This window comes from Schistocerca serialis, chromosome 9 (assembly GCF_023864345.2).
Source record: "Schistocerca serialis cubense isolate TAMUIC-IGC-003099 chromosome 9, iqSchSeri2.2, whole genome shotgun sequence".
Taxonomy (NCBI): domain Eukaryota; kingdom Metazoa; phylum Arthropoda; class Insecta; order Orthoptera; family Acrididae; genus Schistocerca; species Schistocerca serialis.
The window spans coordinates 125,086,854-125,102,961 of NC_064646.1; the positions used below are offsets into that span (position 1 = coordinate 125,086,854).

Here is a 16,108-nt window from a genome sequence, read left to right on the forward strand (position 1 = left end):
AAACAGCAAACCAATAACATCAAATGACACCGCAATAACATAAACACATTGGAAACTTAATTCTTATCTCAGTGAAACTAATTTCTGTTCTTCTATAACAGTCACAACCGATAAATGCACACTTCAAGCACCAACACCCAAATGAACCCAATACACCACCAGAGGACACCACCAACCGCAAAAAGACGAAATCTACAAACACAACACACTTATAAACTAAACTCCGCGCCATCAGACATCACACAACACAACACCCTTACGTCATAGGTCAAAGCCGATGGGTGGGATCAGACGCCTTTGTTGTATCCTTTTTTGCAACTGTTTTCACCAGCTTTATGCCCCATTGTTGGCTCTACTGTTCTTGTCCGCAGCTTGCGGTCTTGCGGTCGTGTTCTCGCTTCCCTAGCATGTGGTCCTGAGTTCGATTACCAGCAAGGTCAGGGATTTTCACCTGCCTCGAGATGGCTGGGTGTTTGTGTTGTGCTCATCATTTCATCGTCATTCTTGAAAGTGGCAAGATTGGACTGAGCAAAGGTTGGGTATTTCTCCGGGTGCTGATAACCGTGCAGTAGAGCATCCCACAAACCAATCATCATCATCATCATCATCATCATCTACTGTTCTTCCTATGCACTAAATTGCAGGGAGTGTGGTTTTTCTGGTGTAAGTATAGCATCTTACACTTTAGTTGCCATACTTAAAAGCAGGCCATACGTTAATAGTGATTGTGTTTAATGAAAGGCTCAGAGAATAGTTTCTATGTGTTGAAAAGATGGTGACAACAGTGAACCAAAAGCAATGAACAAAGTCAGTTCTACAGATAAGATTTAATTAAGCGTAGTTCTGTTGTCATTGTGAAGATCAGTGTGTCACAGATGAGAGCTTCATGAAGCCCTGCACCAAAAAACACCAATATAAAACACCTTAACTTCTAAAATGAGTTCAACAATACCCACCAAAGAAAAAGAAAATTTTCGCTAATGCCTGTGTTGAGTATAGAAGTGCACAGACGAGTGACCACAAGCTTACTACGGTAAGTCAGAAAAAGTATGTCGTAAATCACCTATCTATATTTTTCAAACCATATTCCATGTTTCATTAAGTTCCACATGTAATTGTGACCTTATCAGATGAAAACCTCGCTGTTTGTTGAGACTACCTGTCGATGTAATTAATGCCCTGGTGATAGTCATCATGATAGCAGAGTGGGATATGCTCCCAAAAGCAAACTTGCCGTTTCAATATGTGATTGAGTCACATAACACATACTGTCAGATCAATATAGAAAAACCACTATGCATGAAAAACTTTTAAAAACATAACCTATATCACAATTTGAACACTCAAACAATTAAACATGTCAACTGACTGGATATCGCTACATCCTGTAACGTAGGCCAAGTAATGTATGGTATGCAACATGATATGTGCACAAGCAGAAAGAGAATAGAACTCTACCAATAGTTGTTTTTTAGCTGTACAGTTTTTGGAAAGTGGGTTGTTGTGGTAGAATGCTCTATAAAAGTGACCATTAGTTCCATAAAACCTCAATTATTCTGGGAGAATATTGTGATTCACACAGATAAGTGCCTTAGATAGGTCACAGACAATACCAACCAGTGCTATTTTGTTACTTATCTCTTGTAAAACTTGGTTAATAAATGTGTAAATGACATTCTCAGTTGGGCAATTCTTCTGACATCCAAACTGTGATTTGTATGGAATCGGGGCCCTAGAAACAACAGAGAGGCCTCGTCTCCGCTGGAGCCCTCGGTAATTCACAACCTTTTAACAGGGTGCAGCGGTCCACTTGCCGCACACCGACCCAGGGTTATTGTGCAGTTCGGCACCCAATGGAACCCCCCCGCCAGGGAACGTCTCACACCAGACGAGTGTAACCCCAAAGTTTGCGTGGTAGAGTAATTATGGTGGATGCATACATGGAGAAAGTGTTTGCGCAGCAATCGCTGACATAGTGTAACTGAGGCGGAATAAGGGGAATCAGCCCACATGCTGAGGCAGATGGAAAAACGCCTTAAAAACTGTCCACAGACTGGCTGGCACACTGGACCTCGACACTAATCCACTGGGCAGATTTGTGCTGGGGACCGGCACGCCCTCTCGCCTGGAAAGCAGTGTGGTAGACTGCACGGTAACCGGGTGGGTAAATTGTGATTTACTGATGATGTTGTTGTTGCTCTGGTTGGCACACTATTCTAGAATAAATCACCTCAGAAATTTTGTATTTCATGATGGCAGTTGTGTTATGGAGCAGTAGTTATCTCTCCTGTCACCTTTCTTATAGAGATATTTTAACAATGCCATATTTCATTATCTCTGGGAAAATGCCCTGAGTTTGTGGCATTACATACCTCAGAAAAGACAGCACTTATTATATGGGAACAAATCTTTAGTACTCAGTTGGAAACACCACCAGACCCAGATAAGTTTTTATTTTTGATAGAATTCTGAACAGGCCTTGAAAACTCAGTAGTACTGACCAGCTGCCGTGTCATCCTCAGCGCTTAAGGCGTCACCGATGTGGATATGGAGAGGCATGTGGTCAGCATGCCGCTCTCTCAGCCATTGTCAGTTTTTGTATGTGGTGCCACTATTTCTTGATCAAGTAGCTCCCTAATTTGCCTGACAAGAGCTGAGTGCACCCCACTTGCCAACAGCACTCAGCAGACCTGAACAGTGACTCATCCAAGTGCTAGCCAAGCCTGATAGTGTTTCACTTCAGTGATCTGGCGGGAACTGGTGGCACTACTGTGGCAGTGCCGTTGGCTTGAGAGAATGTGTAATTTTCTTATTTTCAGTAGGAGAAGGTGGTCAGACACTCATGTGATTGAATTTTTGCATGAGTTGCTTTTTCAGTATACTGCTTTCTCTTGAACAGTGTGTCCTTGGATTTTTTGCTACGTTTAAGAAATAGTTATTAAACATACCTGCTACCTGTGGCTGTGACTAATTATCACTCCATTTTTTGGATGTAAGGCTCTACTGTTCCTTCTTTCTTTCTCTTACATTATAATCTGTTTTGCGTAACACATGAGCTATAACACATCACATCAACATGTCTGCACAGGAGTGTTTGGTTATAAACAGATATTTATTCACAGTTCACGTTTTTAGCTCCCAGGTAATCGTTTTGTGGAATGAAAGTAACACACACACTAATAAATTGTTTGATAGTAAAGTACTATAATGATACTTAACTAGAAATACAATATTTTTCAGTTTTGGAATGTTGTTGCATATGCTACAGCTGAGGAGTATGAGTTGGAGAAGCTCAGGGAGGGATTAATTCAGCAAGATCTCTATGAAGTGCGACCATTAGGGGATGGTACAGATACTAATCAGGCAGGTAATGTATTAGAATTAATAAGAAAAGTAGTTTTCTTTAATTACATGTATAACTCACATTGTACAAGCAATAAAATACAGATGAAAAAGTCTGATTACTCAGTGATAATGAACATTAGTCACTAACAGAAAGTCATGTAAATGCTAGCTTTGGAAAGGAGAAACTGCTTCTTGTGGCAGAGATGGGGGGAAATTGCAGAAAAAGTCAGTAACTCCCAAGCTAAAGAAGGAAAGCAGTGCAATTAATGATTTTCCTGTTCTGCTTTCTCTCCATTGACCTGGAACATGGGTGACTTTCCAATTTAAGCCCATTAGTTTCATATCAATCCATTTCTTTTTTTTCCGTTTGAAGGAACATTTAAGTCTGTGTTGCTGCTTGATAAGTAGTACTTTTATCCTTTCTAAATTTAGTCACAGCTTCGTTATTAATATCACTTTCATACTTTTTATTCATTTTTACTGACTTATTTAACTAAGGAATGGTTAATCTAGGATGGAACAATGACAATATTACGAAAAGGATAGATTGCTTCTCACCGTATAGTGGAGCTGTTGAGTAGCAGACAGGCACAACAAAAAGACTACTATGTGAGATTTCGGCCAGAAGGCCTTCTTCTGTAATAGGCAACAGACGCCATTCATGCTAACGCAGCTCACACTACACGACCTCTGTCCCTGGCTGCCAAGGTGTGTATGTTGTCTATTTCAGAAGAAAGCCTTGTGGCCGAAGGCCCATTTGTTTAGTACTCCTTTTGTTGTGCCTTACTGCAACTCAACAGCTCCGCTATATGGTGAGTAGCGATCTATCTCTTTTTTAGTATCAGCTTATTTAACTCCTAATTAATGTTTGAATACCCAATATATATATATAAAAAACATTCCACGTGGGAAAAATTATATATAAAAACAAAGATGAGGTGACTTACCGAACAAAAACGCTGGCAGGTCGATAGACACACAAACAAACACAAACATACACACAAAATTCAAGCTTTCGCAACAAATTGTTGCCTCATCAGGAAAGAGGGAAGGAGAGGGGAAGACGAAAGGAAGTGGGTTTTAAAGGAGAGGGTAAGGAGTCATTCCAATCCCGGGAGCGGAAAGACTTACCTTAGGGGGAAAAAAGGACAGGTATACACTCGCACACACGCACATATCCATCCACACATACAGACACAAGCAGACATATTTAAAGACAAAGAGTTTGGGCAGAGATGTCAGTCGAGGCAGAAGTGTAGAGGCAAAGAAGTTGTTGAAAGACAGGTGAGGTATGAGTGGCGGCAACTTGAAATTAGCGGAGATTGAGGCCTGGCGGATGACGAGAAGAGAGGATGTACTGAAGGGCAAGTTCCCATCTCCGGAGTTCGGATAGGTTGGTGTTGGTGGGAAGTATCCAGATAACCCGGACGGTGTAACACTGTGCCAAGATGTGCTGGCCGTGCACCAAGGCATGTTTAGCCACAGGGTGATCCTCATTACCAACAAACACTGTCTGCCTGTGTCCATTCATGCGAATGGACAGTTTGTTGCTGGTCATTCCCACATAGAATGCGTCACAGTGTAGGCAGGTCAGTTGGTAAATCACGTGGGTGCTTTCACACGTGGCTCTGCCTTTGATCGTGTACACCTTCCGGGTTACAGGACTGGAGTAGGTGGTGGTGGGAGGGTGCATGGGACAGGTTTTGCATCGGGGGCGGTTACAAGGATAGGAGCCAGAGGGTAGGGAAGGTGGTTTGGGGATTTCATAGGGATGAACTAACAGGTTACGAAGGTTAGGTGGACGGCGGAATGACACTCTTGGCGGAGTGGGGAGGATTTCATGAAGGATGGATCTCATTTCAGGGCAGGATTTGAGGAAGTCCTATCCCTGCTGGAGAGCCACATTCAGAGTCTGGTCCAGTCCCGGAAAGTATCCTGTCACAAGTGGGGCACTTTTGTGGTTCTTCTGTGGGGGATTCTGGGTTTGAGGGGACGAGGAAGTGGCTCTGGTTATTTGCTTCTGTACCAGGTCGGGAGGGTAGTTGCGGGATGCGAAAGCTGTTTTCAGGTTGTTGGTGTAATGATTCAGGGATTCCGGACTGGAGCAGATTCGTTTGCCACGAAGACCTAGGCTGTAGGGAAGGGACCGTTTGATGTGGAATGGGTGGCAGCTGTCATAATGGAGGTACTGTTGCTTGTTGGTGGGTTTGATGTGGACGGACGTGTGAAGTTGGCCATTGGACAGGTGGAGGTCAACGTCAAGGAAAGTGGCATGGGATTTGGAGTAGGACCAGGTGAAACTGATGGAACCAAAGGAGTTGAGGTTGGAGAGGAAATTCTGGAGTTCTTCTTCACTGTGAGTCCAGATCATGAAGATGTCGTCAATAAATCTGTACCAAACTTTGGGTTGGCAGACTTGGGTAACCAAGAAGGCTTCCTCTAAGCGACCCATGAATAGGTTGGCGTACGAGGGGGCCATCCTGGTACCCATGGCTGTTCCCTTTAATTGTTGGTATGTCTGGCCTTCAAAAGTGAAGAAGTTGTGGGTCAGGATGAAGCTGGCTAAGGTGATGAGGAAAGAGGTTTTAGGTAGGGTGGCAGGTGATCGGCGTGAAAGGAAATGCTCCATCGCAGCGAGGCCCTGGACATGCGGAATATTTGTGTATAAGGACGTGGCATCAATGGTTACAAGGATGGTTTCCGGGGGTAACAGATTGGGTAAGGATTCCAGGCGTTCAAGGAAGTGGTTGGTGTCCTTGATGAAGGATGGGAGACTGCATGTAATGGGTTGAAGGTGTTGATCTACGTAGGCAGAGATACGTTCTGTGGGGGCTTGGTAACCAGCTACAATGGGGCGGCCGGGATGATTGGGTTTGTGGATTTTAGGAAGAAGGTAGAAGGTAGGGGTGCGGGGTGTCGGTGGGGTCAGGAGGTTGATGGAGTCAGGTGAAAGGTTTTGCAGGGGGCCTAAGGTTCTGAGGATTCCTTGAAGCTCCGCCTGGACATCGGGAATGGGGTTACCTTGGCAACTTTGTATGTGGTGTTGTCTGAAAGCTGACGCAGTCCCTCAGCCAAGGTAATCCCATTCCCGATGTCCAGGCGGAGCTTCAAGGAATCCTCAGAACCTTAGGCCCCCTGCAAAACCTTTCACCTGACTCCATCAACCTCCTGACCCCACCGACACCCCGCACCCCGACCTTCTACCTTCTTCCTAAAATCCACAAACCCAATCATCCCGGCCGCCCCATTGTAGCTGGTTACCAAGCCCCCACAGAACGTATCTCTGCCTACGTAGATCAACACCTTCAACCCATTACATGCAGTCTCCCATCCTTCATCAAGGACACCAACCACTTCCTTGAACGCCTGGAATCCTTACCCAATCTGTTACCCCCGGAAACCATCCTTGTAACCATTGATGCCACGTCCTTATACACAAATATTCCGCATGTCCAGGGCCTCGCTGCGATGGAGCATTTCCTTTCACGCCGATCACCTGCCACCCTACCTAAAACCTCTTTCCTCATCACCTTAGCCAGCTTCATCCTGACCCACAACTTCTTCACTTTTGAAGGCCAGACATACCAACAATTAAAGGGAACAGCCATGGGTACCAGGATGGCCCCCTCGTACGCCAACCTATTCATGGGTCGCTTAGAGGAAGCCTTCTTGGTTACCCAAGTCTGCCAACCCAAAGTTTGGTACAGATTTATTGACGACATCTTCATGATCTGGACTCACAGTGAAGAAGAACTCCAGAATTTCCTCTCCAACCTCAACTCCTTTGGTTCCATCAGTTTCACCTGGTCCTACTCCAAATCCCATGCCACTTTCCTTGACGTTGACCTCCACCTGTCCAATGGCCAACTTCACACGTCCGTCCACATCAAACCCACCAACAAGCAACAGTACCTCCATTATGACAGCTGCCACCCATTCCACATCAAACGGTCCCTTCCCTACAGCCTAGGTCTTTGTGGCAAACGAATCTGCTCCAGTCCGGAATCCCTGAATCATTACACCAACAACCTGAAAACAGCTTTCGCATCCCGCAACTACCCTCCCGACCTGGTACAGAAGCAAATAACCAGAGCCACTTCCTCGTCCCCTCAAACCCAGAATCCCCCACAGAAGAACCACAAAAGTGCCCCACTTGTGACAGGATACTTTCCGGGACTGGACCAGACTCTGAATGTGGCTCTCCAGCAGGGATAGGACTTCCTCAAATCCTGCCCTGAAATGAGATCCATCCTTCATGAAATCCTCCCCACTCCGCCAAGAGTGTCATTCCGCCGTCCACCTAACCTTCGTAACCTGTTAGTTCATCCCTATGAAATCCCCAAACCACCTTCCCTACCCTCTGGCTCCTATCCTTGTAACCGCCCCCGATGCAAAACCTGTCCCATGCACCCTCCCACCACCACCTACTCCAGTCCTGTAACCCGGAAGGTGTACACGATCAAAGGCAGAGCCACGTGTGAAAGCACCCACGTGATTTACCAACTGACCTGCCTACACTGTGACGCATTCTATGTGGGAATGACCAGCAACAAACTGTCCATTCGCATGAATGGACACAGGCAGACAGTGTTTGTTGGTAATGAGGATCACCCTGTGGCTAAACATGCCTTGGTGCACGGCCAGCACATCTTGGCACAGTGTTACACCGTCCGGGTTATCTGGATACTTCCCACCAACACCAACCTATCCGAACTCCGGAGATGGGAACTTGCCCTTCAGTACATCCTCTCTTCTCGTCATCCGCCAGGCCTCAATCTCCGCTAATTTCAAGTTGCCGCCACTCATACCTCACCTGTCTTTCAACAACTTCTTTGCCTCTACACTTCTGCCTCGACTGACATCTCTGCCCAAACTCTTTGTCTTTAAATATGTCTGCTTGTGTCTGTATGTGTGGATGGATATGTGCGTGTGTGCGAGTGTATACCTGTCCTTTTTTCCCCCTAAGGTAAGTCTTTCCGCTCCCGGGATTGGAATGACTCCTTACCCTCTCCTTTAAAACCCACTTCCTTTCGTCTTCCCCTCTCCTTCCCTCTTTCCTGATGAGGCAACAATTTGTTGCGAAAGCTTGAATTTTGTGTGTATGTTTGTGTTTGTTTGTGTGTCTATCGACCTGCCAGCGTTTTTGTTATATATATATATATATATATGTCATCTTTATGATATTTTTATTGTTGTTGTTGTTGTTTTTATTGTTGTTGTTGTTATTTCTGAAGTCTAGAACAGGAGCACTACTGGCTGCAAGAGAAGTTTGGGGCGGAGGGGGGGGGGACAAAATTGTGACCATATATTCACTGCAGATTATTAGTGGCTACGTTGGGTCGTAGAAAGTAAGCATAAATTTCCACTGCCACTTTTTCCATATTTTTTCTTCTTTTTTGGCATTAAAGTTATAGTTAGGTACTAATCCCAGCATTACCTGAGATCTAGTTTAGGTTGGACGATGATAGTTTGGTTGTGATTTGGTGAAGCCTACAAATCTGATATTGGTACAAAAAGGTTGGCTATGGTTGCAAGGAAAAGTTCTGCAACAGTTACTGAACAGTAAAGTAGTCAGCAGTCTATCGTACACACAAAATTATTTTTCTTGTAATGTCAAATTTTTTGCAAACTTGGGATTTTGTGAAATGCATAGCACCTTCTGTGGTTGTTTTCACATAAGGGTTTGGTGCAACTATTTCAACTCCTGCTACAAAACAAATGGGCCATATGTTGATCCCTCATTTAGTAAACCTATGTACACCATCTGTTGACACATAGCTTGTTACTGTTCATATTCCACAGTAATTTCTGACAACATCACTACACAAACGATGTGATTAATGACATTTGCTCTTTTCCTCTGTTATGGTCTCTTATCAAGCTTTTGTAATGACGGCTCTTGATTGTTAATTGTTCCAGCCACCCAGACTCCTGTCTTCTGCAGCAGAGAAAGAGAGAGAGAGAGAGAGAGAGAGAGAGAGAGAGAGAGTTGGTACTCTAGCTTGACAAAGGATTTATTCCAAAAGCTAGTAAATTTTCTTTCTCTTTTGTGTGTGCCTGTCATTGACCCAGTGCTTCTGCTATTTTGGTGAATGATCTCTTTTACTCCTAATTTACTTACATTCTACCAGAATGTTCCTACTAATTTACGTTGTATGATCAAGAGCTCATGTTATGTGCAATGACAATTTGACATTAAATCTTAGTCTTCCTTTTTTAGGGTTCTGTACCTCAAAAGGTAAAAACAGAACCCTTATAGGTTCACTTTGTTGACCACATGTATGTCCATCTCTTAATACCCCATTTTCTCAGGAGTGGGTAGAGATATCAAGTTGAAATGTATGTCAAATATAAAGGTCTAAAGTCCCTTTAAGTGTCTAAGTCAACACAACCAAAAGATTGGGTCACTCATGTCACATATTTTGATACTTGCAAACTCTTTCACCAAAACCTGTAGATGAATTATTAAGTTTGTGTGGAACCCGCAGAGGGCGAGTACTTCTCGCGCTTGTCTGGTTTTTTCATACAGATAACTATTTTACAACTTGAGTACGAAGAGCATGTGATAAAAAAACTATCCTGTAGCTTACTATCAGTGTGACCTACAAAAGCTATCATAGTGGCCATTTTTATAGCATTGTGGCAGGGGGCAGTAGTCAGCAGAAGGCACTTGCATTCTTGAAAAGTGGACCTGGTATCACTATCTGGCCAACCTAATTTAGTTTTTCCAGAGTTTCTGTGAATCAATTAACATGAAATGTCAAGATGAGTTATTTGAAAGGGGCATGGCCAATCTGCCTCCTCACTATCCAAATTTGTGCTTAGTTTCTGTTAACCTCATCAGCAACAGGATGAATCTTCCGCCATAAAGCACTGAGCCTGCTTTAAGGTCTAACAATCTCAGATTGCTAATCTTCAAAATCACAAAACCTTATCCACTAAAATTTTAAACATTCTTCAAGACACATGTTCCTACAGAAATGTTGTTGTCTGTCCTCAGAGCATCTGTTGCATCACACTTGTGACTGTGGCAAGAATCTGTGCACTCTTGGTGTTGTGCTGCAAGACAGACAAATTGTGCTAGCACTATTGCCGGATTCCTCCATTTCACTGGCTCCAAATAACTCCACAAGTTTATTTGACATTTGGATCTTTCAGCCAATCAGACTCAGGATTTTTGTTGGCCATTTCCTGCTCCCATTCATAGCACTGTTTTGTGAAGTGCTGTGCTGCATCCACACGTGCGCGCACGCGCGCACACACACACACACACACACACACGGGTTACACTGTTAATTTGGCCACTCTATCAGAGTGAACTATAAATTCACTGTCTGTAGTATTTCTGTTTTGATTGAATCTTTTGTACTGTCCCCACTTTCTTTTGTCTCTCACTCTTACAACATAAAAGTTGCCACCAACACTACTGTCTTTATTCAAATAATACTCATAAAGAGAATCATCAAATTAACAAATGAGAGAAATGCAGCTAATCGAGCACCAAAACTAGTTCATCAGGAATCTTGTGATAGCTGTATAAAAGCATAACAGAATGTTATATTCACAGGAGGCAAACAATATCTTGTGGAGCAAGAAATTGCTCAGATAAATGACGTCCAACATAAATGTTGAAGTGCTAAACTGTGGAAGCACTCTGCTACATAAGAGACTACTACATTTATTTAATATTTAATGTAGAAATAGAGCTATTTCAAAAGCATGGTCACAAGCACGATTTCAAAAAGAAGACTGGATAATTACAAGAACACTAGAGGAATTAGCTTACTGAACACCACATACAAGGTTTATGTGAGAATCATAAACTAAAGGTTGAGAATTTATTAGGTGTAGAACAAATGAGGTATCAAAATGACTGGTTGACAACGGATTAGCAAGTAATCAAAAACCAGAGAGAGTACATTAGGGAAACCTGTTTAATGTAAATTGTATTCATTTTATTGAGGCATCTGATAATGTTGATATTATGAAAGGATAGACTGCTACTCACCATATTGTGGAAGTGGTGAGTCGCAGATGCACAACAAAAAGGCTACTAAGCAGTTAGTTTTTATCAAGCTAAACTTCCATTAGTAATGTGGGTGCATTCAACAACTGTGATGTGACTTTCAAATGATAAAGCACAGCAGTCAGTCATCCTTTTGTTTCAGGTATTAATAGGAAAATCTAGATTTTGGCTAGTGCCTAGCCATTATCAATGCTAAAAGATGCAAGAAGTACATAGTCAGGTGATCGTATAAAAAGTTACAACTCGTGGCTTAATCTTAATGGCTTATACATTATATTACATTCCACTATTTCATGGTACCAATGCATGTCCTAGCATGTCAGTCCCACATTGTTCGGGCTTCTGTCACCTTGGTACCGATGTTTTCTCCACAAAACCTACCTTTGTTATACACTAGTCTCAAACGAACTGTGACGGAAGCCTGAAGATCCGGGAACTGACATGCAAGGACATGCATAGAGACCATGAAATAATGGTATGTAATATAATGTATAAGTCATATACATTATGCCACAAGTTTTAACTTTTTATACTATCAGATGACTATGTTCTTATTGTAATTTTTAGCTTTGATAATGGCTAGGCACTAGCCAAAATGTAGATCTGCCTAATAAAACCTGAAAGAATAGAGGCACTAGCCAAACTCTAGATTCGCTTAATAAAACCTGAAAGAAAAATATGACTGATTGCTGTGGTCTATGATTTGAAAGTTAGCTTTCAGCCAAATGGCCGCCTCCTGAACTAGACAATGTACACACACACATTCACACAAACACAACTCATACTCACATGACCACTGCCTTTGGCTGCCAAGGCCGAACTGCGAGCAGCAGCGCATGATGGGAGAAGCAGTCTGGGTGGTTGGGGGTGAAGAGGAGGCTGAGGCACGGAGGGCGAGGAATAGAAAATAGGGGTGGGGGGCAGTAAAGTGCTGCTTGTGGGAGCATGCAGGGATGAGATGGGGAGATAGTAGGGCAACGAAGTGCATTCGGGAAGTTGGATGGAGGACAGGGCGGGGCGGGGGTGGTGGGAGGGGGGCCGGCTGTATTGGTTCAATAGAAGGCTGTGTAGTGCTGCAGTGGGAACAGGGAAAGGGATAGGTGGCTAAAGGACAGTGACTAACAAAGATAGAGGCCAGAAGGGTTACGGGATATTAGGATAAAGTGCAGGGAGTCTCCACCTGCACAATTTAGAAAATGTGGTGTTGGTAGCAAGGACCCAGATGGCACAGGCTGTGAAGCAGTCATTGAAATGCAGAACGTTGTGTTGGGCAGCGTGCTCAGCAGCTGGGTGGTAAGGTTGTTTGTTGGCCACAGTTTGTCAGTGACCATTCATGTGGACAGAAAGCTTATTGGTTCTCAAGCCCACGTAGAACGGAGCACACTGGCGGCTTAGCTTGTAGATCACATGACGGATTTCACAGGTAGCTCTGCCTTGGATGGGATAGATGGTGTTTGTGACCAGACTGCAATAAGTGGTGGTGGGAGTTGGTGTATGGGACAGGTCTTTCATCTAGGTCTATTACAGTGATACGAGCCATGAGGCAATGGATTGAGAGTAAGGGTTGAGTAGGGAAGGACGAAGATATTGTGTAGGTTCAGTGGGTGGTGGAATCCTACACATTATCCTTCCCATCCCTCCCACAGCAGTATTCTGGTGTCCACCGAACCTACACAATATCTATTTTGGATGGTAGCATGCACAATAATAAGAGTTCAGATTATCCTAAGTTAGTAGCATGTCAATAAAATTTTAGATGTTTTTGTTGTTGTGGTCTTCAGTCCAAAGACTAGTATGATGCAGCTGTCCATGCTGCTCCATCCTGTGCGAGCCTCTTCATCTCTGAATATCTACTGCAACCTATATCCTTCTGAAGCTGCTTACTGTATTCATCTCTTGGTCTACTTCTACGATTTTTACCCCACACGCTTCCCTCCAATACTAAATCAATGATCCTTTGGTGCCTCAGAAAGTGTCCTAACAACCAGTTCCTTGTTCTTGTCAAGTTGTACCACAAATTCCTCTTCTCCCCAAGTCTATTCAGTACTTCCTCGTTAGTTACTTGATCTATCCATCTAATCTTCAGCATTTTTCTGTAGCACTACATTTCAAAAGCTTCTGTTCTCTTCTTGTCTAAACTGTTTCTTGTTGATGTTTCACTTCCATACATCACTACACTTCATACATATAGTTTCAGAAAAGACTTCCTGACACTTAAATCTATACTCAGTGTTAACAAATTTCTCTTCTTCAGAAATGCTTTCCTAACCATCAAGAGTCTACATTTTATTTCCTCTCTGCTTCGACCATCATCAGTTATTTTGCTGCCCAACTAACAAAACTCATCTACTAATTTAAGTGTCTCATTTCCTAGTCTAATTCCCTCAGCGTCACCTGATTTAATTCAACTACATTCCATTATCCTTGTTTTTCTTGTGTTGATGTTCATCTTATGTCCCTAATTGTAGATTTATCAATTAAATTTACCTTCTCTTCCAAGGAACATTGTGATGCCACAAGTTTGTTGTTCCTGCTCCCATTTTTAATCTTTTAAAGCAAATGGAGCATTGTATTTCATTGCTGTCACACATCATACAATACTTCCAAACTAGGGATGGCACCATTCTGAAATACAATTGGTGTCTGACGACGTCAGAAACTACCATACAGTGCAAACTTGAACACTACATGTACAGTGTACCACCTAATAGGCCATGCCCCACAGCAACAGGTCCATTATTGGTTCAGTAGTGCTGTACCAGTTCCTATGTCATTGTTGCTCTTTTACAATTGTTAGTATATGTTAAAATATCACTGATCACTTTTCCCATTTTCTGTAATAACGCAATTTCTCGAGTCAATGGAGATTTAATGAATAAACATTACATATTTATATTAAAAAAGGTTTATTTAAAAACCAGATATTGTAGCACTGCTGCTATGACAATATGATATGCCGGATTTTTTAACTTTAGGAGGACCGGCATTAGCGAACTACCTAGAGGGCTGCTGCTGGTCATTTTGGCCGGTGAAGTTTGTCTTTTTTGTTTTCAATTTTACTTCTTATGTTACTTCGGTATGATGTCTTTATTGAAGTAAAGGATACATTGTAAGATTAGATTAGCTTCAATTTTCGTTCCATAGACCCAAAAATGAGATGATTCTTGGATGTGGAACATGTCAGAAAGTATAACATGAAAAACATAATTATTTGAATATAATACTCATTATCCTGATCATTTGTCAGGAGATTGTCAAAATAGATGAATACATTACAATAAGCAAGAACTGCAAATATTTACATACTCAATACACTGTCAGAATGACACATAGTTATGCACTTTTAATAAATTTATCATACACAAAATACCTAATCTTAACTGTTGTGACAATGTGCTGTCAAAGTGAAATTTAACAGACATTTTTACTTAAGCTGGTCTAACAGTCCCTGTTAAGATATTCATCTATAGAGTACAGTTGCATATCAAATAGTCCTTCAAACTGTTTAAACTGTGTTTAATCGTAAACCAAGTTTTTAATGGTTGCTGGCAATTTATTGAAATGTGGATTCCTAAATATTGGACCCCTTTTTGGACCAAGATAAGTGATTTTAGGTCTTTATGTAGATTGTTCTTATTCCTGGTATTGATACTAGGTATTGAGCTAGTGGTTGGAAATAGAGATGTGTTACTTGCAACAAATTTCATTAAGGAATAAATATACTGAGAAGCAGTGGTTAGATTACAAAGTTCCTTTAATAGTTTCTACACGATGTTCTTGAATTTACACTACAAATGATTTTTATTACACACTTTTGCACTCTAAAAACTTTTGCTCAGTTTGATGAGGTATGTCATACAGGTATGACATAATAGAATGAAAGTAAGCAAAGTGTGCAAGTTTTTTATATTTATATCTCCTGCATCTGACACCATTCTCACTGCAGTTACAGATTTGTTTAGGTGCTTCAGTAATTCTGTGATATGCCCTTCCCAACTGAATTTATTATCGAGTTGTAATTCCAGAAATTTAACACTGTCAACATCTTCGGTCTGCATGTCTTCGTATGTTATACACATGCTGGAAGGAAATATCTTACAGGTTCTCAGCTGCATATGGTGGGTCATTTCATTGTTTCATGACAATGAAATAGCTTTAAACCATTTATCAGTGTCAGTGAAAATTTGATTATCAGTCAAGTCTAAATCTGTACTTGACTTGCTGCTTATTGCAATGTTTGTATCATCTGAAATACAAAATCATTTTTAACTAAACTTACAATTGCAAATAAACATATAATTATACAGTAACATTTTTTATCTGTATGACTTGTACTCAGTCAAAGCACCAAACAGTTCATAAACATATATTTAGTAAGAAAAATGGACACAATTGCTGTAGCAATAACAAGAAAATAACATTTTTTTCTCTCTGTGACATCTTTTCATTCAAAGCCACCATATTTGTCAAAACACTTTGCACACACATACTGAACACTTCCAGCACATGGACCACATGTGAATTTCTTGCAGTGCTCACATGGATTTTTAATCGAACTTTTGCATTGTCCTATCTGGCAAGTCTTCCGTAATAGTATCTTACATATTTCAGTGGTCGCAATGAATTTACGAACAGGTCCTTTCCCTGATTGTACATATACAGAGGAGAGTTCTTCTGCTAATTTGAAAAGAAATAACTTTTTGCCCTGTTCTCTCTCTGTAAAGGATCCAGGCATTT

General features: G+C 41.9%; 1 protein-coding gene across 1 annotated transcript in view; it reads left to right on the forward strand.

Annotated features, from left to right (window-relative positions):
• Window positions 1–16,108, forward strand: part of LOC126418662 (required for meiotic nuclear division protein 1 homolog) — a 95,679-nt gene that overhangs the window by 2,718 nt on the left and 76,853 nt on the right. The window contains exon 2 of the mRNA XM_050085546.1: window positions 3,241–3,367. Within this exon, the coding sequence (XP_049941503.1) occupies window positions 3,241–3,367 (127 nt within the window). The remainder of the gene's footprint in view (window positions 1–3,240; window positions 3,368–16,108) is intronic.